The sequence below is a fragment of the Felis catus genome, chromosome A1 (genome assembly GCF_018350175.1).
Source record: "Felis catus isolate Fca126 chromosome A1, F.catus_Fca126_mat1.0, whole genome shotgun sequence".
Taxonomy (NCBI): domain Eukaryota; kingdom Metazoa; phylum Chordata; class Mammalia; order Carnivora; family Felidae; genus Felis; species Felis catus.
This window is the reverse complement of record NC_058368.1, coordinates 162,905,526-162,933,128: the sequence shown is the minus strand read 5'-3', so window position 1 is coordinate 162,933,128 and position 27,603 is coordinate 162,905,526. Positions and strand designations below refer to the sequence as shown.

At 35.3% G+C, this 27,603-nt stretch overlaps 1 protein-coding gene across 2 annotated transcripts in view; it reads left to right on the top strand.

The window, feature by feature from the left end:
- Positions 1-27,603, top strand: part of SLCO6A1 (solute carrier organic anion transporter family member 6A1) — a 92,531-nt gene that overhangs the window by 29,410 nt on the left and 35,518 nt on the right. For both annotated transcript variants that reach the window (XM_011284804.4, XR_006583454.1), the window contains exon 8: positions 17,840-18,035. In XM_011284804.4, coding sequence (XP_011283106.1) covers positions 17,840-18,035 — 196 coding nt within the window. The remainder of the gene's footprint in view (positions 1-17,839; positions 18,036-27,603) is intronic.

Sequence of the window (27,603 nt, the reverse complement as noted above, 5' to 3'; positions counted from 1 at the left end):
AGGGGCTGCTTCTATAATTTGGTTTTGTAAATAATTCTGGAATAAACATAGGGAGGCATATATCCTTTTGAATCAGTGTTTCTGTATTCTTTGGATAAATAGCCAGCAGTGGAATTACCTGATCATAAACTAATGCTAATTTTAATTTTTTGAAGACCTCAAAAAATACTGTCTTCCACATTTGCTGCACCAGTTTTCATTCCCATCAACAGCATACACAGGTTCATTTTTCTTCCACATCTTTGCCAACACTTGTTATTTCTTGTGTTTTTTATTCTAGCCATTATGACAGGTGTGGATTGATATCTGATTGTGGTTTTGATTTGCATTTCCCTGATGATGAGTGGTGTTGAACATCTTTTCGTGTGTCTGAAATGTGTCTCTTGTAGGCAACATATAAGTGTTTTCTTGATAGATTCAGTCACACTGTGTCTTTTGATGGGAACATTTAGACTATTTACATTTAAAGTAATTATTGATAGGTGGGGCATCCGGGTGGCTCAGTTGATTAAGCATCCAACTTTAGCTCAGGCCATGACCTCACAACTTGTAGGTTCGAGCCCCATGTCAGGCTGTGTGCTGACAGCTCAGAGCCTGGAGCCTGCTTTAGGTTCTGTGTCTCCCTCTCTCTCTGCCCCTCTCCTGCTCATGCTCTGTCTCTCTGTCCCTCAAAAATAAATAAATATTAAAACAATATTTTAAAAATTAAAAAAATAATTATTGATAGGTAATTACCTATAAAAATTATTGCCATTTTGTTTATTGTTTTCTGTTTATTTTTTTTAAATTTTTTTTTCAACGTTTATTTATTTTTGGGACAGAGAGAGACAGAGCATGAACGGGGGAGGGGCAGAGAGAGAGGGAGACACAGAATCGGAAACAGGCTCCAGGCTATGAGCCATCAGCCCAGAGCCTGACGCGGGGCTCGAACTCACGGACCGTGAGATCGTGACCTGGCTGAAGTCGGACGCTTAACCGACTGCGCCACCCAGGCGCCCCAGTTTTCTGTTTATTTTTATAGTTCTTCTCTGTTCCTTTCTTCCTGTAATTGATGACTTTTTTAGTGTTATGATTGGATTACTTTCACTTTATTTTTTTATATGTCATTATAGTTTTTTGGTTTGTGGTTACCATTAGGTTTATATATAACATCCTAAGTATACGACAGTCTGTATTAGGTTGATGGTTGCTTTAATTTGAGCACATTCTAAAAACACAATATTTTTACTCTCTACCTTCCATGTTCTATATATATGCTTTTGCATTTTTAAATTTTATGAATCCCTTAACTAATTTTTTAGATGTAATTAATTTTACTATTTTTGTCTTTACCCTTCATACTAGATTTATAGGTGATTGATCTGTAGTTTTATTATACATTTGCTTGTGGGCACCTGGTTGGCTCAGTCAGTTGAGCATCTGACTTTGGCTCAGGTCATGATCTCACAGTTTGTGGGTTCAAGCCCTGTGTCAGGCTCTGTGCCAACAGCTCAGAGCCTAGAACCTGCTTTGGATTCTGTGTCTTCCTCTCTCTCTGTCCCTCCCCCACTCATGTTCTGTTTCTCTTGCTCTCAAAAATAAGTAATAAAACATTAAGAAAATTAAAAAAAAAAAGATTTGTTTTTACCAGTGAATTTTTTTTCCTTTTATAATTCCTTCCAGTTCTGCCTTTTTATTTTCCACTTAAAGAAATCCTTTTAACATTTCTTACAAGGCTAGTTTAGTGGTGATGAATTCTTAACTTTCGTTTGGGAAATTCTTTTTCTTTCCACTATATCTGGATGATAAATTTTCTGGGTAAAGTATTCTTGGTTGAAGTTATTTTGGTTTTGGTTTTTGTTTTTGTTTTCTTTCAGCACTTTGCATATTTATGCTACTCTCTTCTGGTCTGTAATTTTCTGCTGAAAAATCAGCAGGTAGCCTTGTAGGGTTTCCCTTACCCTTTATATGTAACTAGTTGCTTTTTCTTGCTGCTTTTAGGATTCTTTTTGTTTTTAATTTTTGACATTTTAATTATTATATGTCTTGGTACGTACCTTCTTGGCTTCATCTTGTTTTCTACTTCTATACTGTTCCCTCTCTCACTTCTCTTCCTTACTCCTTATAGATAGCCACTATTCTAAAGTTAGAGTGCAATGTTCCCAAACAAGTTTGTATATTTTTACTGCTTATAAGCCTATCTGTGGACAATCTATTTCTAAAATTCATACATTTTCTTGCATATATTCTTCTCCCACTTTCATTTCCAATTACATCTACCCCATTCATGTTGTTGTCTATTTAATGCTGTGGAATTCTATTTTATGAATACACCACTGTTTATTTATCCATTATCATATTAATGGACATGGAGTTACCTCTAACTTTTCACTCTTCCAAACAATGCCATAGTGAATAGGCTGTATGTGTCTACTTGTGCAGATCTGTAAAAGTTGATCTAGGTTTAGACATTAAAAGGGATTTGCTATTGTGTACATCTTCAGTTACTAGATATTAAGAATTGGCTCTCTAAAAGAGGTTGCAATTGGTATTAAATGTTTTAAGATTCTGGCATTAATGGGAAAGTCCTGAATATTGTCATATATTTTATGCTGTAAAAAGCCAAGGATACATGCAAATACTTTTAGGGCAACCAGTAACAGTAAAAAAAATAAATAAATAAATAAATTAAAAATAAATAAAAAAATTAAAAAAATATTAATTTGGAAATTTTGATTAAAATTAAAAAAAAAACAAGAAAGGAAGGAAATGAGGAACATAAAACATGTGGGCCAAATAAAAACAAATGTTAAAATATGCACAAATTTTGACTATCAGCCTGTTATGGAGTAGATTTTATGAAACAGGAAACACCATTGTCAGACTGCACATAGGCCAAAATCCCAAAACATAGCTGTTTTAAGGGCCATAATGACAATATTTTTCCATGAATCTGCCATATTGTTTGCTGTTCTGATAAATCTAATCAAGAGATTGGGACTAAATTTATTCAGTTTCCTACAGTGTTTACATAAGGATAATATCAACAAAAGTCCAAACAAAGGATAAGGCCACATGCAATACTGGCCTCAACCATGCTGGCAAGATCTTGGCCCCAACCAGCTAAATAAATTCCTTGGCCCTCATGGTCTACCTTAGAAAACAAGATGGATTTCTCCTTAAGTTTCTGTATTTACCTTTTTAATTAGCCTGAATTATTAATCCAGTAAAACAGAAAGTATTAACAATAGTGTATGTTCTACCTTGGGCTAAAAAGATGAAGCTTTGGGCAATTCTGTCATCCAAATTAGTATTGATCAGTGGCTGATGCTGATCAGAATGTTTTCCAAGGCTGTGGTGTCACTGATTATTTCAACTAAAGTCAGGAACAAATTTTGTACCACCTTTTCTGATTGGATTACTCTTATACTGATAACTGCCCTCAGGTGCATATAAATAATGTGTCAGTAATCCCTCCTGGAGGCTCCTGTCAGATTTCCACAGTCTTCTGAGGGCTATTTGATCTACTGGTGGTATTTCTTTAAGCACTTCAAGATTTCTTACGAATATCCCTATGGCTTGAATATACCATTTTCACTTGACAAGGAAGTTCTCTCAAATAGTTGTGAATCTGATTGGTGAATCCCAGAATGAAATATAAGTCCACAGAATCACAATGACTGCATGGGTCAGGGCTGCAGTTTTGACAAGAAGCCAGTAGTAAGCTAAGAGTTGTTTTTCCTACCTACCTATTTCAGGGAGTCAGTGAATCCAAACCCCAAGGGATTTTCCTGAATGGAGGCTGGCTCCCTCTTCCAGAGGCTCCAGTACACAAAATCTCTATAGATTTCCATCTCCAGTGGGTCATTTGGTTTGTGGTACCTCAAAGCAGGAAGAAGTATGCCATAGCTTCTTGATTAGCTTCAAAAGTAGGTCGGGATTACACTCACTGTAGGTTAGCTGATAGAAAAGACCACTAAAGTAGAATATCCACATGAGTTACCTACCGTCTCTAATACTCAGAGTCCAAAGCTATGCTATAATTCCTTTTGGTCAGGGGGAAGGAGAACAACAATTTGTCTTTAATTGCCAGAGAGATTGAGCATTGTGAATCTGTCTACATAGTTCCCCCGAAACTTGATAAGCATTCTTCTGGATTTTGTTGGGCTTTATCAGTCATCTTTGCTGATGAAGGTGTGATAACACCAAAGTCAGAGCTTTTGAGTCTGAGACTTCTGACTCTCCATCCTACTGAACATTTATCTATCATTGAAAGCTTTTGGCATCAGATGATAATGGTACTCACAATAAATCCTTATGTACCCCATTGTAGTAAATATCAGGGGAGTTTAGGGTGTACTGAAAATGTATAGTTATGGCCTTGCAGCATGAATGAGAATTGGTTTTTGTCTTTGGTTCCTAATGGGATAAAAAAGAAGGTTTTGGCAACGTCCAAGATAGCATCTCAAGTACCATTTGTGTATGCCATAAATTTAGTTACCTCAGATGTTTGGAACTTCAAGAGGTATAGGAGCAACAAATGAATTTAACTGGTGGTTAATCTGCTATAAATCTCAATTCCCTAATAAGGGACTATGTTTTCACTGGACATAAGGTCTGGTGAATTGAGTTATTGCTCAAATTCTATTCTCTTACTACCCCTGCTTCCTTTAAATCCGTAATCAAAGCTGAGATTTCCCTTTCTCCTCCTGGGATTCTATGTTGTTTCCATTAGACCATACAAGAGGAGACAGACACACAGGTTTGGGTAAAAATTTATGTGTTTCACTTTTACTTTTGGAGTTTAGGAGCAAAATAATACAAGCTTGTAAAATATAATTACCAATTATACATTTTGGAATTGAAGCCATAGCATTAGTATATTGAAGTTACACCAAAAGTACATTCAAGTTGTCCAGAGCCTCACTCACAAGATCATTTTACCTCCTTTTCTGAGGCATTTTAAGAGTCCAAATTCCATTCAATGTCTTATTTATGGTTTTACATAGGAAAATGTCTTTCTTAGGGAAATCTTCCAGAGATGGTCACAACCCTAAAGCAAAACAACTGTTAGATGTTTTACTTTTGTCTTAGACTGGGTCCAAGGTTGACAGAAGAGACTGCAGGAGGAACTGGGCCTTCAGACAGCCCAGCTCTGGCCAATTCACATTAACAAGCAATTGTGAACTCTACTGTCTCATCAACAAAGCAAATCAGATCAGCTTCTAATGATTCACTGGTTTTCGTCTATAGTGGTTGCATATTTCCCTCCTTTCCCTCTAAACCTACTTTGTTGAAAGTTTTTATCATGAATGAATTTTGTACTTTGTCAGATGCTTTCCTGCATTTGTTAAAATTGTCATTATAATTGTACACCTTTATAACTGTTGTCTGAAATCAGGAGAAATCCTCTAACCAGGATGAATCTTAGTAGTAGTTGTTACAAAGGGATAGGTCTAGGATTTTTATAGTTTCAGGTCTCATATTTAGGTCCTTAATCCATTTTGAGTTTATTTTTATATAGTGTAAGAGAGTGGTCCATATTTTTATTTTTTTACCTGTCATGTCCAGTTTTCCCATCACCATTTATTGAAGAGACTGTGTTTTCCTCATTGTGTATTTTTTTAATGTTTTATTTATTTTTGAGAGAAGGAGCGAACAGGGTAGGGGTGGAGAGAGAGGGAGACAGAGGATCCAAGTGGGCTCTGTGCTGACAGCAGCGAGCCTGATGTGGGGCTCAAATTCATGAACTGTGAGATCATGACCTGAGCCAAAGTCCGACGCTCAACCAATGGAGCCACCCAAGCACCCCCTTCCCATTGCATATTGTTTCCTGCTTTGTTGAAGATTAATTGACCATATAGTTTTGGGTTTATTTCTGGGTTTTATATTATGTTCTATTGATCTATTTTGTACTAGTAACATAGTATTTTGATCACTAGAACTTTGTAATATAACTTGAAGTCAGGAATTGTGATGCCTCCAGCTTTGCTTTTCTTTTTCAGCATTGCTTTGGCTATTTGGGATTTTTTGTGGTTTCATACAAATTTTAGGATTGTTCTACCTCTGTGAAAAATGATGTTGGTGTTTTGACAGGGATTGCATTAAATGCATAGGTTGCTTTGGGTAGTATAGACATTTAAAAAATTTTTTTTCTTCTGATCAATGAGCATGGTATGTCTTTCCATTTTTGTGTGTCATCTTCAATTTCCTACATCAGTGTTTTATAGTTTTCACGTTACAGATCTTTCACCTCTTTGGTTAAGTTTATTCTTAGGTATTTTATTATTTTTGGTGCAGTTGTAAATGACATTGTTTTCTAATTTTTTCTCTCTACTGCTACATTCTTAGTGTATAGAAATGCAACAGATTTCTGTATATTAATTTTGTCTCCTGTGACTTTCCTGAATTCATTTATCATTCTAGTAGCTTTTTTGATGGTCTTTAAAGTTTTCTATAGGTAGCATCATGTAATCTGCATATAGTGAAAATTTTACTTCTTCTTTACTAATTTGAATGCCTTTTGTTTCTGTTTGTTGTCTGATTGCTGTGGTTAGGACTTCTAGTACTATGTTGAATAAAGTGGTGAGAGTAGACATCCTTATCTTTTTCCTGACTTTGGGGGAAAAGCTCTGTTTTTCCCACTGCGGATGATGTTAGCTGTGAGTTTTCTCATATAAGGCCTTTATTATGTTGAGATATATTCCCTCTAAACCTACTTTGTTGAGAGTTTTTATCATGGATAAATGTTATACTCTGTAAGATGCTTTCCTGCATTTGTTGAAATGATCATATGGTTTTTATTCTCTTATTGATGTGATGCATCACATTGATTAAATTGTGAATATTGAACCACCTTTGCATTCTGACAATAATTACCACTTGATTGTGGTTAGTTATTTTTCAATGTATTGTTGAATTGTTTGGCAATATTTTGTTCAGGATTTTTTGCATCTATGTTCATCAGAGATATTGACCTATTATTCTTTTCTTTAGTCGTGTCTTTATCTGGTTTTGGTATCAGGGTAATTCTGGCCTCATAGAATGAATTTGGGTTTTCCTTCCTCTTCTATTGTTTGGAAAAGTTTAAGAAGAATAGGTATTCACTCTTCTTTTAATGTTTGGTAGAATTCACCTGTGGAGCCCTCTGGTTTTGGGTTTCTTTCTGCGTTTGCAAAGTTTTGTTTGTGGGAGTTTTTTAATTACTTATTGGATTTCATTGTTGGTAATTAGTCTTTCAAGCTTTATATATCTTCTTGTTTCAGTTTTGGTAGGTTATATGTTTCTAGGAATTTATCCATTTCTTTTAAGTCATCAGATTTGTTGGCATGTAATTTTTCATAATATTCTATTATAATACTTTGTATTTCTGTGGTGTCTGTCATTTGTTATTTTCCTCTTTTATTTATGATTTTATTTGATTCTTTTTTTTATGAGTCTGGCTAGAGGTTTATTAATTTTGTTATCTTCTCTGTCTCTCTGTCTCTCTCTCTCTCTCTCTCTCTCTCTCTCTCTCTCTCTCTCTGTATCACTTATTTCTGTTCTGATCTTTATTATTGCCTTCCTTCTGCTGGTTTGGGGTTTTGTTTGTTTGTTGTTGTTGTTTTCTATCTCCTTTAGGTGTAAGATTAGGTGGTTAATTTGAGATTTTTCTTGCTTCTTGAAGTAGATCTGTATTGCTAAAAACTTTCCTCTTAGAAGCACTTTTGCTGCCTCCCAAAGATTTTGGACTGCTGCATTTTCCTTTTTGTTTTTTGCCATGTAATTTTTGGTTTCCTCTTTGATTTTTTTGGTTGACCCATTCATTGTTTAGTAGTAGTATGTTATTTAACCTCCATGTATTTGTGGTCTTTCCAGACTTTTTCTTATGGTTTACTTCTTGTTTTATAGTATTGTGGTCAGAAAGATACATATTATGACATATCTTTTTTAATTTGTTGAGACTTGTTTTGTGGCCTACTATGTGATTTATTCATGTGCACTTGAATGTTCCATGTGCACCTGAAAACAATGTGTATGATGCTGTTTTAGGATGGAATGTTCTGAATGTATCTGTTTTTTTTTCAATATATGAAGTTTATTGTCAAATTGGTTTCCATACAACACCCAGTGCTCATCCCAACAGGTGCCCTCCTCAATACCCATCACCCACCCTCCTCTCCCTCCCATCCCCCATCAACCCTCAGTTTGTTCTCAGTTTTTAAGAGTCTCTTAGGCTTTGGCTCTCTCCCACTCTAACCTCTTTTTTTTTTTCCTTCCCCTCCCCCATGGGTTTCTGTTAAGCTTCTCAGGATCCACATAAGAGTGAAACCATATGGTATCTGTCTTACTCTGTATGGCTTATTTCACTTAGCATAACACTCTCTAGTTCCATCCATGTTGCTACAAAGGGCCATATTTCATTCTTTCTCATTGCCACGTAGTACTCCATTGTGTATATAAACCACAATTTCTTTATCCATTCATCAGTTGATGGACATTTAGGCTCTTTCCATAATTTGGCTATTGTTGAGAGTGCTGCTATAAACATTGGGGTACAAGTGGCCCTATGCATCAGTACTCCTGTATCCCTTGGGTAAATTCCTAGCAGTACTATTGCTGGGTCATAGGGTAGGTCTATTTTTAATTTTCTGAAGAACCTCCACACTTTTCCAGAGTGGCTGTACCAATTTGCATTCCCACCAACAGTGCAAGAGGGTTCCCGTTTCTCCACATCCTCTCCAGCATCTATAGTCTCCTGATTTGTTCATTTTGTCCACTCTGACTGGTGTGAGGTGATATCTGAGTGTGGTTTTGATTTGTGTTTCCCTGATAAGGAGTGTCGCTGAACATCTTTTCATGTGCCTGTTGGCCATCCGGATGTCTTCTTTAGAGAAGTGTCTATTCATGTTTTCTCCTCATTTCTTCATTGGGTTATTTGTTTTTCAGGTGTGGAGTTTGGTGAGCTCTTTATAGATTTTGGATACTAGCCCTTTGTCTGATATGTCATTTGCAAATATCTTTTCCCATTCCGTTGGTTGCCTTTTAGTTTTGTTGGTTGTTTCCTTTGCTGTGCAGAAGCTTTTTATCTTCATAAGGTCCCAGTAGTTCATTTTTGCTTTTAATTCCCTTGCCTTTGGGGATGTGTCAAGTTAGAAATTGCTACAACTGAGGTCAGAGAGGTCTTTTCCTGCTCACTCCTCTCGGGTTTTAATGGTTTCCTGTCTCACATTCAGGTCCTTTATCCATTTTGAGTTTATTTTTGTGAATGGTGTGAGAAAGTGGTCTAGTTTCAATCTTCTGCATGTTGCTGTCTAATTCTCCCAGCACCATTTGTTAAAGGGACTGTCTTTTTTCCATTGGATATTCTTTCCTGCTTTGTCAAAGACTAGTTGGCCATACGTTTGTGGGTCTAGTTCTGGGGTTTCTATTCTATTCCATTGGTCTATGTGTCTGTTTTTGTGCCAATACCATGCTGTCTTGAGGATTATAGCTTTGTAGTAGAGGCTAAAGTCTGGAATTGTGATGCCTCCTCCTTTGGTCATCTTCTTCAAAATTACTTTAGCTATTTGGGGCCTTTTGTGGTTCCATATGAATTTTAGGACTGCTTGTTCTAGCTTTGAGAAGAATGCTGGTGCAATTTTGATTGGGATTGCATTGAATGTGTAGATAGATTTGGGTAGTATTGACATTTTGGCAATATTTCTTCTTCCAATCCATGAGCACGGAATGTTTTTCCATTTCTTTATACCTTCTTCAATTACCTTCCTAAGCTTTCTATAGTTTTCAGCATACAGATCTTTTACATTTTTGGTTAGATTTATCCCTAGGTATTTTATGCTTCTTGGTGCAATTGTGAATGGGATTAGTTTCTTTATTTGCCTTTCTTTGCTTCATTATTAGTGTATAAGAATGCAACTGATTTCTGTACATTGATTTTGTATCCTGCAACTTTGCTGAATTCATGTATCAGTTCTAGCAGACTTCTGGTGGAGTCTATCGGATTTTCCATGTATAATATCATGTCATCTGCAAAAAGCGAAAGCTTGACTTCATCTTTGCCAATTTGGATGCCTTTGATTTCCTTTTGTTGTTTGATTGCTGATGCTAGAACTTCCAACACTATGTTAAACAACAGCGGTGAGGGTGGGCATCCCTGTTGTGTTCCTGATCTCAGGGAAAAAGCTCTCAGTTTTTCCCCGTTGAGGATGATGTTAGCTGTGGGCTTTTCATAAATGGCTTTTATGATCTTTAAGTATGTTCCTTCTATCCCGACTTTCTCAAGGGGTTTTATTAAGAAAGGGTGCTGGATTTTGTCAAAGGCCTTTTCTGCATCGATTGACAGGATCATATGGTTCTTCTCTTTTTTTTTATTAATGTGATGTATCATGTTGATTGATTTGCGAATGTTGAACCAGCCCTGCATCCCAGGAATGCATCCCACTTGATCATGGTGAATAATTCTTTTTATATGCTGTTGAATTCGATTTGCTAGTATCTTATTGAAAATTTTTGCATCCATGTTCATCAGGGATATTCACCTGTAGTTCTCTTTTTTTACTGGGTCTCTGTCTGGTTTAGGAATCAAAGTAATACTGGCTTCATAGAATGAGTCTGGAAGTTTTCCTTCCCTTTCTATTTTTTGGAATAGCTTGAGAAGGATAGGTATTATCTCTGCTTAAACGTCTGGTAGAACTCCCCTGGGAAGCCATCTGGTCCTGGACTCTTATTTGTTGGGAGATTTTTCATGACTGATTCAATTTCTTCGCTGGTTATGGGTCTGTTCAAGCTTTCTATTTCCTCCTGATTGAGTTTTGGAAGTGTGTGGGTGTTTAGGAATTTGTCCATTTCTTCCAGGTTGTCCAGTTTGTTGGCATATAATTTTTCATATTATTCCCTGATAATGCTTGTATCTCTGAGGGATTGGTTGTAATAATTCCATTTTCATTCATGATTTTATCTATTTGGGTCATCTCCCTTTTCTTTTTGAGAAGCCTGGCTAGAGGTTTGTCAATTTTGTTTATTTTTTCAAAAAAACCAACTCTTGGTTTCGTTGATCTGCTCTACAGTTTTTTTAGATTCTATATTGTTTATTTCTGCTCTGATCTGTATTATTTCTCTTCTTCTGCTGGATTTCGGCTGCCTTTGCTGTTCTGCTTTTAGTTCCTTTAGGTGTGCTGTTAGATTTTGTATTTGGGATTTTTCTTGTTTCTTGAGATAGGCCTGGATTGCAATGTATTTTCCTCTCAGGACTGCCTTCGCTGCATCCCAAAGCATTTGGATTGTTGTATTTTCATTTTCATTTGTTTCCATATATTTTTAAATTTCTTCTCTAATTGCCTGATTGACCCATTCATTCTTTAGTAGGGTCTTCTTTAACCTCCATGCTTTTGGAAGTTTTCCAGACTTTTTCCTGTGGTTGATTTCAAGCTTCATAGCATTGTGGTCTGAAAGTATGCATGGTATAATTTCAATTCTTGTATACTTATGAAGGCTGTTTTGTGACCCAGTATGTGATCTATCTTGGAGAATGTTCCATGTGCACTGGAATATATATCTGTCAAGTCCATCTGATCCAATGTATCTGAATTTATCTGTTAAATCCATCTGGCCCAGTGTGTTATTCAAAACCATTGCTACCTTGTTGAATTTATGTTTGTATGTCTGTCCATTGATGTAAGTGGGGTGTTAAAGTCCCCTACTATTATTGTATTACTATTGCTTATTTCCTGTATGTTTGTTATTGACTATTTTATGTATTTATTTGGGTGCTCCCATGTTGGATGCACAAATATTTACAATTGTTATATCTTCTTATTGGACTGATCTCTTCATTATTACATGGTTTCCTTGTTTTTCTCTTGTTATAGTCTTTGTTCTAAAGTCTACTTTGTCCAAAAAAAGGATTGCCACCCTGGTTTTCTTTTCATATCCATTTTCATAGTAAATAGTTCCCATCCCCTCATATTTAATCTGCAGGTGTCTTTACATCTGGAATGAGTCTCTTGTAGGCAGCATATAGATGGGTCTCGTTTTTTATCCACTCTGTCACCCTATGTCTTTTGATTGGGGCATTTAGTCCATTTACATTCAAAGTAATTATTGATAGGTATGTATTTATTGCCATTTTATTACTTGTTTTGTGGTTGTTTTTGAAGTTCTTATCTGATCATTTCTTTTCTTCCTCTCTTCTCTCACATTTTCCTGGCTTTCTTTAATAATATACTTGGATTCTCTTTATTTTTTACATATTTATCAGTTGTTTTTGATTATTAATTACCTTAGGTTTGTATATAACATCTGCATATAACAGTCTATATTAGGTTGATGGTCACTTAAGTTTGAATCTATTCTCTACTCCTCCCGGCCCCACAGTTTTGGTATATGGTGTTATAGTTTACATCCTTTTATTTTGTGAGTTCCTTGACTGATTTTTAGAGATACACATATTTTCACTGCTTTTGTGCCTATTTTCACTTGTGGTTTTTGTTTTCCCTCACAGAGTCCCCGTTAACAATTTTTTTTTAGGGCTGGTTTAGTGGTTTGGTTAATATCTCTCCTTCTATTCTGAATGTTAGTGTTTCTGGATAGAGTATTCTTGGCTGTAGATTTTTTTCCTTTCATGTCATTCTTTCTGGCCTGCAAAGTTTCTGCTGAAAAATCTACTGATAATCTTATGGTGTTTTCCTTGTAACTGTCTTCATTTCTCTTGCTGCTTTTAAAATTCTCTCTTTATTACTGTTTCTTGCCATTTTAATTACTGTGTCTTGATATGAACCTCCTTGGGTTAATTTTGTTGGGGGATCTCTGTGCCTCCTGGTTCTGGATGTCTGATTCCTCCCCCAGATTAGGGGATATTCAACTATTGTTTCTTCTGATAACCATATAATGTGAATGTTGTTACGCTTGATGGCATCCCTGAGTTCCCTAAGTGTATTCTCATTTTGCATACTTTTTTCCCCCTTACTTGCTCAGTTTGATTGCTTTCCATTACCCTGTCCTCCAAGTCTCTAATTTGTTCCTCCACTTCCTGTAGCCTGCTATTTATTCCATCTAGTATATTTTTAATTTCATTTGTTGTGTTCTTCATCTCTGGTTGGTTCTTTTTTATATTCTCTTATCTCTTTTTTAAGGGTCTTACTGGTACTCTCCCTCTTTTCTCAAGTTCGCTGAGTATCTCTATGATCATTACTTTAAATTCTCTATGAGGCATATTACTTACATTCATTTCACTCTTGAAATGGTTTTTTTTGTCCTGTTCTTTCATTTGGGACATATTACTCTGTCTCCTCATTTTGTCTAACTTTCTATGTCTGTTTCTGTGTGATAGGGAGATAGATCAGCTATGTCTCCTGATCTTGAGAGTAATGGCCTTATAAAGAAGTGATCCTCTAGTACTCTGCAGTGTAGTACTCTCTGTTCACCAGAACCTGGCACTTCAAGGTGTCTCAGTGTGTGTTGCATGTGTCCAGCTGTTGTGTCCTGGCTACTTTTTCCTTTATTGTAGTCATCTGCAGTTTCTCTCTCTACCTGTTGTGGGCACTCTTCACTCCCCGGCCATGAGGCACACAGTTTTAACAAGGTGCATCTCAGTCTTCCCTAGGGCCCACTGCCACCACCAGAACTGAAGCCCTTAAAACGTATGAGCCAGAATACCTGGTGTTCTAGGGGAGCGACCTGCAGGACTGAGACTGAGGCAAATGTGACTGGGAAGGGCAGATCCATCAAAGTCTGGGTGGCCAGGGCACAGTGTAAGCTAGTTAGGTAGTGAATGTGGGCACCACTCTAGGGGAACATAAATGTCAGGATAAAGAGTAAAAATGAAAGCAGACAATCTTTTCAATAGAAATACTCTACAAAGATTTTACTCTACAAAGAATATGTAAAAATTTCCATCAACAGTAAGGCAGATAATACAATAAAAATGGACAAAAGACTTGAGAAGCTGTTCTATAGAAGATGATATCTATTGGCCAATATTCATATGAAAGTGGGTTCACCTTCATTGGTTTTTGGGGAAATGCATATTAAAACCACAATGCAATACTATTACTCTTTCACCAGAATGGCTAAAATGAAAAAGGGAAATACATGTTGTCACAGACTTACAGCATTTGGCATTTCATCCACTACTGGTGAAAATGTAAATTGATTTAAGCATTTTATAAATCTGTTTGGCAATATCATGAAAATCTGAACATATACATATTCCCTCATTCAGAAATTCCACTCCTGGTTACATACCAAACATAAGTTCTTCTCTTAAGAATATACCTAGAAGAAATGCAAATGTTTACAAAGGGACATATACATGAATTTCTAAAGTACATTACAATTCACAATATCATAGTGAACCAGTTGTGTATGTGTATTCTAGAATGCTATTCAGCAGTGAGAAGGCACCATCGATTGTTGTATATAAAACCATGGGTGAATTTTCTAAACATCATACCAAAAAACAAAAGAAGCCCTAATGCATACATACTTTATGATCCATATTTTAGAAAATCCTATGAGTACATGAAAGAGCATCTAATCTTCTGGCAATTTTTAATTTTTGATTTGAGTGGTATTTTCATAGGAATGTTCACTTTGAAAAGTCATCAGTATGTATTGTGATTTGTGTACTTTTCTGTACACCAATGAAATATGTACATAAAAAGATGGTTGGAAGTTCTGTGCGTTGTTTGAATTTTCAACTGTTTTGTTTCCTCTTGGGGTAGCCTTCAAAGACCTAGCCCTTTAATTGTTGAACTCCCTGTGCCCAGGATTTTCCTATTGCCTAGGGCAATAAGCCTGACAGCCAATATTTTCCTGGCTGAGTTAAGGACTCAGTTTTCTGCTCACAAATATGCTTCCTTTTCTTAAATCTACAGTTGTTGGGTTCAAGCTGAATAAACCAAGTCTTTTGCCGGTCAGTTATATGGCATGGGGATGGGGATGGGGAGAGGACTTGGGAATCAAACATTTTATATAGACTGCAATCCATTCCCCTTGTTTTTACCTTTATCTCACTCCTGCTTTTAGTGGTACCTACTGCCCTTAATTTCTAAGATTCTGGGGTAAAATGTGGTTTACTTCTTACTGACTTCCTTACCTGCAGGAGTACTTCTCATCCTCTGAAGTCTCCCGATTCAGTTCCAGTTCCCACACTTTTCTTGATAAATACTGCCTCCATTCTATTCGTACCTTTTGCTTTCTAATAAATGAATTTGTTTGTAAATCTCTACCTTTTATCAAACACTCATATGTTTACTTTGTTCGAAGTAATTACTGACTTATTTAATTTTCCTAACAACCTTAACATGGTAGTATAATTATTAGGTATGATTTTCATTGTTTTTTCTGTTCTATGTATTTTTAAATGATGATTCTTGCATTTTTACTTAAGCCAGAAAAGACTTTTCATTTCTAATTGTATGATTTTGTTTCTCTTTAAATAACCGTTCACATCGATTAATATTTTCCATATCTTTAATAGTGTTGTAAGCTACGTCTTTATGAGAAAGCTGAATCAAAATACTTTATGGATTTTTAATTTTCTTAAAATCTGGGCATTTTTCCATAATTTATTTTATACGATGTTATTAGATATATACATGTTTAGGAGCTACATTTCATGGTGTACTTTTTTTTACTACTTTATTTTCAGACTTTCCTTTAAAAATATCCAATCTGTCTTTTTAATAGTTAAGTTTTATCCATTTACTATTATCGTGGATTCTGATATTTTAGGTAACTTCCATTTATATTTTTTAGTTTATTATTCTTCTGTTTTGCTTCTTTCTCCCCCTACTATCCTATCCTGTCTTAATGGACTCATTTTTTGAAATTTTATTTTATCTGCCTTTGGTTTGTTTAGGAGATTTTAACCAACCACTGACAGTTTGCTACCCCCACTTTTCAGTAGTGAGTGTGTGTGTACATATCCAGTCTAGATTATTAATTTTATAATTTTATAAATTAGCTATAGTTATCATTCTTTTGCAAGTAACATGCTTTTTGGCAGCTTTTACAATTTTTGCTTTATTCTTAATGTTATGAATTTTCCTTACCTTCTGTATGTGTAAGGATAGATGTAAGTATTTATTTTTAATCATTCTCAGTAGTTGGAGTATACTTTTATTCCTAGGAATAATATTTTTTAATGATGGAAATTTCTCATTCTCAGTTGCAACTTTTCATGTATTATTTCTCTGGCATTCATTCCATTATATTTCTCATAACTGCTGTAAAACATTTTTAAGAGCCTTTTATTCTGTTCCCACTGTGCTTTTTTTTTTTAAGTTGCTTTCTGATCGGTTTTAAATTAAAAAAAAATGGAAATAGTACAGAGGGCTAACTCCCATACACTGCACACCTGTTTCCCCCTTTTATTAACATCTTACATTAGTATGGTAGATTTGCTATAATTAATGAACCAATATCAATACTAACTAAAGTCAACATTTTATTTGGATTTCATTAGCTTTTACATAAAGTTTTTGTTTTTGTTTTTGTTTTCTATTCCAGGATCTCTTTCACAATACATGATATTTAGTTGTCATGTGTTTCTTTAGGTTTCTGTTGAGTTTGACAGCTGCTCAGTCTTCCATTGTCTTTTTTTATGACTTTGATAGTTTTGAGGAGTGCTGGTCAGGTATTTTTTAGAATGTTCCTTAACAGGGAATTGCCCAATTTGTTTCCTTGTGATTAGACAGGGTTTATAGGTTTTAGAAGGAAGCTCACAGAAGTAAAGTGCCATTTTCATCAAATCATATCAAGGGTACTACACTATCAACATAACTTACTACTTTTGAATTTGACCTTGTTCAACTGGGTAATCATATTTGATCATACTTCTCCATTGTACTCATTGCCTTTTAGCTAGTTATCTTGGTTATTTTTCTTTTACTCTTTTTTTTATTATATGGTAGATGAATAACACAGTCCTCTCTTCCAATTTATTCACTTATGAAATGTCTCTGGTCTGAGATTTGAGTTTTTATTTTAATAATTATATTTATAAATGCCTGGGCTTCTTATTTTTATATTCATCTGCTCTTATTTCCTTCCTTTATTCTTTTATTTCTTCTTCATTTTTATGGACGTTACACTATCATTTATCTTTTTGAGTATCCTAAAACTATTTATTTCCAAGTCTCTCACAGACCCTTCAGTGATATAAATTTAATCTGATGTTAAATGGACTTGTGTTTTGCTTTATATTTCTCTTGCTATATTCCTATTTAAATCTAGCACCTCTATGTTTGGAGCAGTGAAGATTACATCAATGTAAGCATTTATTGTGCTACCTTCATACGGTTATTTTCTAACTATATTTCTTCTTCTCCTTCCTCCTCCTTTTCTTCTTCATGCTTGCCTCTATATAATCTATATCCTTGATTGAAAAGAAAACAATTTTCATAATGGCTACTCTGAAATCCCACTTTGTTGTGAGATTGTTAATATTGCACATCCATCTACAGAACCAGTGGATGGCTTGATTTAATTCTTGGCAACACATCTCAGATTCTCTTGTCATTATGAGCATCCCTCTTGCTATAAACTATAAATCCATGAAGCTATACAATAATAGCTCTAAATAAGACAATTTTCTTCTGTTTGCATGGATTAGATGCCATTACTATATAGGAACAAAACTTCTCCATCATTCCATTATGCCTATAGCTTCAGCCCTACTCCCAAATTTATACTTCTCGTAAAGTTCAGGTTTGTTAAGATGTTTACCATGCCTTTAAGTTTTTGTTGTCTTTTTATTTAAATCCATGTTTGCTATATGTTTAGAGCATGGGGATTACATCAATGTATGAATTTTCTGTACTATCTTTAGCTGATTATTTTTTAACTGTTTTCTCCTCCTCCTCCTCCTTTCTTTTAGGCTTTGTTTTGCTTCCAGGAGGTGCGCTTGGCCAGCTTCTGGGAGGTATCATTGTTTCCAAGTTACACATGTCTTGTAAAGCCCTTATGAGATTTACAATCGTTACATCTGTTATATCACTTGTATTCTTTGGGTTTGTAATTTTTGTACGCTGTGATACAATACCATTTGCTGGGATCAATGAAGATTATGACGGGTAAATATTATTTTGTATATCAGGATTTTACATTTGAACTAACAATGTATTTTTCAGTTAATAATTATTTATCTAGTAACCCTGTATGTTTGTTCCATTCTTGGAATTATTCAACATGTAAAAGAAATATAAAGCTTCACCTTTATATAAGAAATATAAAGTTTCACCTTTTATATTAAGGGCAGAAATATCATGATGATAGTTTGTGACATGACTATTTATGCATTCATAAAGTAATAAAAAAAACCATTGACATGAGTCAGGATGTAGAAGTAATATTCTGTATTAAAGTGACTAATAGTAGGAGACAATGCTGTCTATACAAAGCCTTATCTTGTGTTCCTGAATTAGTATGTCTGCCTTTTTATAGACATCATAGAAGGGAACTGAAGTACATCTGATAGTACTTGTAAGTAACGCATTCTTTAAGCTAAACTTGCGAAAACTTAAAGAACTTGGCAGAGATTGGTATTAAACACAGGGGAACAGAATTCAAATAGAAAACCTAAGGACTGAGCAAGTAAAATCAGTAAAGAAAATAAGACTTTCATTTCGGAGTAGCTTGTGGCCGACCAGTGCTCCCACTGAGAACAACCCCAGAAAACTGAATAGAGTTTAAAAGGTTTGTTTAAAGGGCATCAGAGGATTATTTGGCAAATAGGAATTTAAAGGCCAAAATTCTAGAATAAGGCAGACCCTTAAGAAAAGAAGGAATTTTCTGCAGTTGGATACTTCTAGAGATATTTTCTAATTCTTGATGTTGGCAAGAAGCCAAGAATTTGGGCAAAGGTCTGGTCAGAAAGCATCTAGTTAAATAATGAGAAATCACACCTTTTGACAGATGTATCAACCTAAAGAGACAAAAATAGGGCTGGGCGGGATATCAGAGATAGGAGGGAGATAAATAAGACAACATTCTGTTGGGTTTTCATTCAATATATATGCTGCATTATGAAGTAAGAAGCTGACAACAAGCAAAAATCTTGTAGAAAGTAGAGGAAAAATTCTAGCAGTATTGTGATACTCTGTAGATCAGAGTGACTTCAGAATATTGTGGGGGTGGAGTGGAGAGGAACTGTGGTGAACACTATGTGTTCTCAATTGGTATCTCTCCCAGGCTCAGACCTAACAGTGAGGGCCTTCCTGAAGTACCATAGCTTAGCCAGGAGTTAATCTGGTCTCTGATTGGATTGATTTAGTCAGCCAGCACTCTAACTATTGGCAGAAAGATACAACACTCTAAAAAAAAAAAAAAAAGATAATATCAAACACAGCTAGTTGTAAAGTATCATAGGCAAAGGTCTTGCATTACAAAAAATTACCGAGCAGATCAAGGATGTGACCAAAAGTTATGAGACAGAACAGATGATAGAATAGACCCACAGGGGATCCAGATGTCGTCATTATCAAATAAGAATGTTAACATAATATTGATATGAGCAGTAATACAAATGACTGAATTTCTCTTCAGAAACCATGGGTTCAGAAAAGAGTAGAACAATATGTTTAGAATTCTGAAAGAAAAAAAAAATAACAAACTCTTGACTCTTTAATCATTAATCCAGTGATAATATCTTTCAAGAATGAAAATCAAGTAAAGCTATTCTCAGGTGAAGGATAATAAAATTAGTTGTTAGCTCTAAAAGAAATTATTAAGTTTTTTTTTTCAGTTTAAAGCAAAATAATCCTAGAGGAAAACTTGAAACTTGAAAGATAAAGGAAGAGTAAAAGAAGTGATAAATACACTAGTAAATAGACTAACTTTTTCATCTTAAGTTTAAGATATATGTAACTATTGAAAACCAAAAGTACAACATTGGTGGAGATCATTGAAGGTTGTAGATATAATATGTGTGACAACTGTAACCTAAGGGACAGAAAAAATGGACATCTGTGGTTATGAGACTTATACATTTTAAACAGAGTGGTAAAATATCAACTTGAAGTAGAAAAGTAAGTATAGATACACATATAGTTTAGGTATCTATGTAGCTCAGGTATACATCGATATTTCCTGTCTTTGTATGGTCTGCACACTAAGATTGTTTTTATATTAGTAAGTGTAGTGAGAAATAATAAAGAACAATAGGACTTATAGTTTCTATTCCAATATTAAAGTGCTTGTAAGTCATCACTCCCATCCTCACAATTAGAAAAGGTTTGGACAAATAAAAAATCAACAACAGAGGGCAAACTGGGCAAAGTACTGTCCCCTAAACTGGAGAGATAGGCAAATAGAGAGAATTGCAGTTTACTGGAAACAGAAGCCGTTGGAACTGAATATTAAACAGTACTTGACTAATTGGTAGATGTGGAACATGGAATAATTTGAGAGTTAAAGACTCCGGGGGACTCAGTCATGGGAAGACCCTGCACACTTTCATGACTCTTACATCCAGGTGCTCCACCAGGTTCTAACAGTGGAAACTGGGAGAAAAATCCTCTTGTGTTTTAGGCAGGAGGAGAGGGAAAGTAACCATTTGAAATATGCCCACAAGAAGTCTGTTCTTTGTAACAAGAGTCTACCCTGCAGGGAAACCACTTTCTCAGAGTTTCTCTTGCCAAACTTTAAAAAGGAGGGCAATTAGACCAGTCAACCATTTTATAACCTTCCTATTTTATATAAGGAAAGGGAGAAAAAAAGCTAAGAAAAACTTCTGAAGTTCACAGCCTAGAGACTCAGGCCCACTGGGGCAGGGAGAGACATAAAATCTAAGATTTAATCATAATATTATAGAATGCTTTCCCTCAAGAATATCTTACCACCACCACAACAGATACCTAGTAATAATAGAGAATTACAACTGAGAGAGCTGCAATGTATGCACTGTTTGATAAAAAGATTCTAGGGCAACCCAGGACAGCCTGGAAGACAGAATGAGGATGCCATGGAAAACAGAGGCCTTTGACACCTGTAACTACAACAAACTTTAAACACAGCCTAATTCCTACACAGATAAACATAAAAACCTCACACTAAAAGGCCTATTTACCTCTGTTCTTGGTAACCTAATAATGTCTGCCTTTAAACAAACACATTTAAGGCATTCTAAAAGGGAAGAAAATACACAGACTGAAAAACACAGTAAACATCAGAACCAGACTCAGATATGGCACAGGTTTAGAAATGACCAGACTAGGAACATAAAATAGCTATGATTAATATGCTAAGGGTTGTATGCAAAAAAGTGGGCAACATGAAAGAAAAGATAGGTAATTTAGGTAGAGAAATAGAAGTTGTAAGAAAAAATCAAAAGTAAATACCAGAAGGCAAAAACACTAGAAGAGAAATGAAGAATCCCTTTCATGGGGCCATCAGACTGCAGAGGACTGAGGAAAGTATCCATGACTGTGAAGATATGTCAATAGAAACTTCTCAAACTGAAAAACACACAGAAAAAAAAAAGATGAAAAAAAAAAAAAGCTGGGACAGATATCCAAGAACTGTGCATCAATTACACAGATATAACAAATGATAAGGCAAACACCAGAAGGAGGAGAGTGGGACTGAAGAGGTGGGTCACATAATGGCTGAGAATTTTTCGTAATTAATAACAAACACCAAAATATAGATATGGAAAGCTCAGAGAACTTCAAGAAGGATAAATACCAAACAACTGACACTTAGGCATATCATATTCAAACTCCAGAATGAGAAAATAATGACAAAAATCCTGAAAGAAGCCAGGAGAAACAAACCTCACTGATATATGATTGAGGAGTATTTAATACAGACTTATTGAGAAACCATACAAGCAAGAAGAGAGTGGAATGAAATATTTAAAAGATTGAAAAAAATCATTAACCTAGAATTCTGTGTGCAATGAAACTATCCTTCAAAAATAAAGCAGAAAGATGCCTGGATAACTCATTAGGTTAAGCTTCTGACTCGATTTCTGCTGGAGTCATGATCTCACAGTGGTGCAATCCAGCCCTGCATCAGCGTGGAGGCTGCTTAAGAGTGTCTCCCTCCCTCTGCTTTTGCCCCTTCCCTGCTTGTGTGTGCTCCTTCTCTTTCATTCTCTCTTTCTCTCAAAAAAAAAAAAGTGGAAATAAAGATATTCTCAGGTTAAAAAAATAATGGAATTGTAAACCTGCTTTGCAAGAAGCATTTAATGAAGTTCTTCAGAAAAAAGAAAAATGGTATGATTAGAAATTTGAGTTCACCTACAGAAACAAAGAAACATGCTTTGCAAGTAAACCTGCCTCGCAAGAAATGTGTTTTTTGTTTTTAAGTTTATTTCTTTTGAGAGAGACAGAGACAGTGCCAGTGAGGGAGGGGTAGGGAGAGGAGAGAGAGAGAGCATCCCAAGCAGGCTCCATGCTGCCAATGCAGAGCCACACACAGGGCTCAAACCCATGAAGCCATGAGGTCATGACCTGAGCCAAAACCAAAAGTCGGATGCTTGACTGAATGAGCCACTCAGGCCCTCCAGTAAGAAATGTATAAAGAAGTTTTCAGAAAAAAGAAAAATGATATGAGTGAGAAATTTGAGTTTATATAAAGAAATGAAGAACATCAGAGAATGAATAAATGAAGGTATAATAATTTTTTAATTTTTAATTGGTGTAATAGATAACATGTTCAAAATAATGGTGATAAGAGGTTAAATGTTTATAGTTTATGGATAGTGAAATGGATAATAGAAATCTTATACAAGAGGAGGGAGGAGTTGAGAATAGTCTTTTATAAGGTATGTGCACTACCCACGAAGTAGTATGGTGTTATTTGAAAGCAGACTTGCTTACATCCTGGAAATTCTAGGAAAATCACTAAAACATTTTTAAAAGTATAATTGCTATGCTAACAGATGAGAGAAAATAGAATCTCGTAAAATACTCAAATCCAGAGGAGGCAAAAAAAAAAAAAAAAGAAAGAAAGAAAGGAAAAAGAAGGAAAGGTGAAAGCAAGAAAGCAAGAAAGAACAATTGTTTGGCATGTAATTTTTCACAGTCCTCTCATGATCTTTTGTATTTGTGTTGTCTCATTTGTGATGTCTCCTTCATTCACAATTTCATTCATTTGAGTTCTCTTTTTTTTTCTTGGCAAATCCGAAGGTTTGTCTATTACATTTTTCTCTAAAAAAATACCAGCTTTTAGTTTCATAGACCTTTTCTATTGTGTTATTAGTCTTTATCTCATTTATTTCTGTTCTGATCTTTGTTATTTCCTTCCTTCAACTAACTTGGAGCTTAATTTGTTGTTTTTCCAGTTCCTTGGGGTGTAGAATTAGGTTGTTCATTTGAGAGCTTTCTTTTTTCTTAATGTAGGCATTTATCACTGTGAACTTCTCTCAGAATTTCTTTAGCTGCCTCCCATACCCCATAGTCTTTGGAATGTTACCTTTCCATTTTCATTTATCTCAAGGTATTTTTTTTTTAATTTCTCTTTTGATTTCTTCTTTGGTGCATTAGTTGTTCAGTAGCATGTGTTTAAATCTCCACATAGTTGTGATTTTTCTAGTTTTCTTCTTTAAATTGATTTCTGGTTTCATACTATTGTACTCTTCTTAAATTTAATGATTTGTTTTATAGCCTACTATACGATCTATTTTGGAGAATGTTCCATATGCATCAAGAAGAATAGGTATTCTCCTGCTGTAGATGGAATGTTCATCTGTAGGTCTGAGCCAATGTGTAGTTTAAATCCAATGTTTATTTTTTGTTTGTTTGTTTTTACTGATTTTCTCTCTGGATGATTTATCCCTTGTTGAAAGTAGGGTGCTGAAGTTCCCTACTATTATTATATTTCTGTCTATTTTTCCCTTTAGGTCTGCTAAAATTTGTTTTATGTATTAGATATTCCTCTGTTGGATAAATAAATATTTGCAACTGAATTGTTATTGGATTGATTCTTTTTCATTATAACATGATATTTGTCTCTTGTAACAGTTTTTGGTCTACTCTGTCTCATATAAATTAGCTACCACAGCTTTCTTTTGGCTTCCATTTGCATGGAATATCTTTTTTCATCTCTTTACTTTCAGTGTTTGTGTGTCCATACATCTGACGTGAGTCTCTTGTAGAAGGCATACAGTTTTTTGTTTTTTTTTTTAAATCCATTCAATCATTCTATGTCTTTTGATTGGAGAATTTAGTCCATTACATTTAAAGTAATTATTGATAGGTATGTATGTATATATCGCCATTTTGTTAATTGTTTCTGGCTGGTTTTTAGTCCTATTCTTTTTGTCTTGCTTTCCTTCTTATAGTTTGATGATTTTCTGTAGTGGTATGCTCAGGTTGCTTTGTCTTTATCTTTTGTGTGTCTACTATAGGCTTTTGCTTTCTGGTTAGCATGTTACATAAAATATCTTATATTTTTAACAGTTTTAAGCTGATAAGAGCTTAACCTTGAACACATACTGAAGCTCTAAATTTTTATGCTCACTCTACATTCTATTGGTTGTTGATGTCACAATTTATGTCTTTTTACCTTGTGTATGCATTAACAAATTCTTGTAGTTATAATTATTTAATAACTATATTAACCAGGTTAACCTTATCTACAACTATTGTCTTACCTATAATTATAAATAGATGGTATTAATCATTCAGCCAGGCTTGAGCTCTTGCTTGTCTCTCAAACTTTTGTGATTGTTTAAACTACCTTCTTTGTTTTTAATGGGCCCTGTTAGTCGAGGATGTGCCTAGACCTGTCAGTGTCCCAAAGGGACACTAGTCAACACCTCGATTTAGGCTGATTGGACCTCAATCTGGACCTCAGGCAGTAAGAAAATATAGTTTGGACCCTTCCAGGGAGAAATTGGAGTTTAGTTATTTTGTCTGCTCCACCTTTGTTAGGGTTGAGTGTATAGCAGCAGGGGGTACTCCTGTGCACATTCATAATTGCTTTTTTTGTCTTTGTCTACTATGGTCCCTTGGAACTCATCACTGCAAGCCCTTTTGGATGTGAGAACCAGCCTACCCAGAAACCCATCCCTTGGGTGGCAGCCACAAAAGCTGGGATGCCAGCATATGTATAAGTTACTTCTAGGGAAACACTGGCAATTTGTAGTGAGCTGACATGAGAAGGCAAAGGTAATGTCTGATGGCTTCTCTCATCTCTGGGGAGGATTGCAGTCAGCCCCTACATGCCTTCTAAATTAGAAGCCTGATCTTCAGGCAGCTGCTTTTAAAGTATTCAAATAGGCCTCTTTCAGGAGAAATCTAAAAAATGGGTATATTTTGTCTCCCCCCCCCCGCCCCCCCACTCTGCATGAACCCTGTAGGGATAGCTGGTTAAGAACTGTTTCTTTGTTTGCTGCAGTACTGTGGAACTCTGCAAGCTCTGTTGGTTACCAGAGTCCTGCCATCAAGGGGCTCTTTCCTTGGGGGGATTGTGGTGAGCCCCTGGATAGATGTTAAATTAGAAGCCTAATCCTCTGGTAGCAGGTTTTAAAGTACGCAGATAGGATCTTTCAGGCAGACAGAGATGGGCATTTTTTGCCCATGGGGAGATAGCCATGGTGAGTCTGCAGAGCCTGTTAAGAAATGTTTATTTCTTTCAATCTTGTTCACCTGTGGATGCAAGCCCCAATAGTTTTTGGAACTAAGTGTTTTGGGTGTGTTTAAGACTCAGGTGTAACTCAGGTGTGAGCCTTAAAAGTTGGCACACTAGATGTGGGGTCCATATTTTTCACTGCTTAGGGAGAAGTTGCTAGTTGGGAGGTCCTTCCTGATTATCAGGCACTGGCCAGGGGTGAGGTTTATGCTGAAAGTGTGTCTCAGGTTTTCCTATCTCTTTCAGTGTGGGTGATGGTATTTTCTCATTTTCCCTATTTGTATGAGTTACTCAGGGGATTTCTCTGTATAGCTTTAGATTTGGTGTGTCCTCAGTAGGAGGTGAGTTCCAGAGACTCTGTCACCATCTTGGATTGCAACCAAGATAGTCTTTTCAACAAATGGTGCTAGAAAAACTGAAAATGTACATGCAAAAAAAAAAAAAAAAAACAAGAAAAAAATCTAGAGAGAGAACTTATACTCTTCACAAAAATTAAAACTAACTCAAAATGGACTCTAGACCTAAATATAAAACACAAAATTATAATTTCTGTAATATATCATAGGATAAAATCTAGGTAACCTTGGGTTTTATGATGACATTTCATATATAACACCAAAAAAAAGCATGAAAGGAAAAAATGATATGTTAAGTGTCATTAAAATTAAAAACTTTCTCTCTGAAAGGCACTTAATGGAATTAAAAGACAATGCACAAATTGGAGGAAAAATACATATTTGATACAGGACATATCCAAAATATTTAAAGAACTCTTAAAATTCATCAGTTTACAGAGAAACAACCCAATTAAAAATGGCCAAAAGATCTGAACAGACACTTCACTAAGAAGAATATACAGAGGCTAATAAGCAAATGAAAATATGTTCAGTGTTATATGCATCAGGGAGTTAAAGATAAAAACAACAATTAGATACCCCAACACATTGACTGAAATCCAGAAAACTGACAAAACCAAATGCTAGCAAGGATATAGAGTAACAAAGATTCACATTTGCTTCTGTTGTTAATATAAAATGGTAACTCTGTATATGCTCAATTATGTAAACCTAAAATTGTTCAAATATATAGTTTAAAATTCAGAATATAACAATCTAAAAGTATTTTGAAGTATAGGCAGTTTTTAATAATATAAAGTAAGACCTTTTGGCTTTATCCTAAATTTATATTTGGAAATAATTCTGAGCTTTCACTTCCAGCCAAGATGGGATAACAGATTTCCTCTTCTTCCAAAAACAACCAAGAATTTGATAAAATTGAAACAGTGTTTTTCAAGACATTGGAATTAGTCATTGAAAGACAGTGATACATGAGAAAGGAGAAACATTTAAGGTGAACCAGGTAATTCCTCCAGCTCACTGTCTTAATAGAGGTTTAAGGTCATGGCACAGGGAGTAGGAATGAGACAGATTCTGCCTGATTCCTTTAACTGAGTAAATTGAGCTGAGGGTTCAGAAACCAATATGGCTATAGTTCACAGGATTGTGTATTAGAGGATATATCTGCAGAAGACCCCCTGAAGTATTAAGTGCAATAGTAACTATGATATATGTGAAGAAAGTTCTTGAGTCTAAGTCCACCAAAAGAATTAGAATTACAGTGCATACCTCTCACACAGGATTGGGAATAATATCTGTTTTCATCAGTCAACTAGGAAACCTCAAAAATCACAGTGCATAAAGTATACACAGGGATCTTGTCTCAGAAGTGGATAATAATTGTAAACTGAGTGCTATTCTGGCTGTTCCTATCAAATCTGCCTATCAAACTAAAAAAGATAAAAGTGTTTCCAAGTAAATTACCTGCATTTCAGAGCAAAGATTAAGGATGTTCACAAAAAGACAAAAATATTCAGCATCAAAGATCAAAATTTAGAAGGTCCAATATTCACTAAAATGTTGCAAGGAATTCAAAGAAGCGGAAAACTACAACCTATAATGAGAAGCTAAACCAGTTGATCAAAAATGACCCATAACTGACATGGATGTTAATATTATCAGAGTTAACACAGTTATTATATCAGTATTCCATATGTTCAAAAAGTAA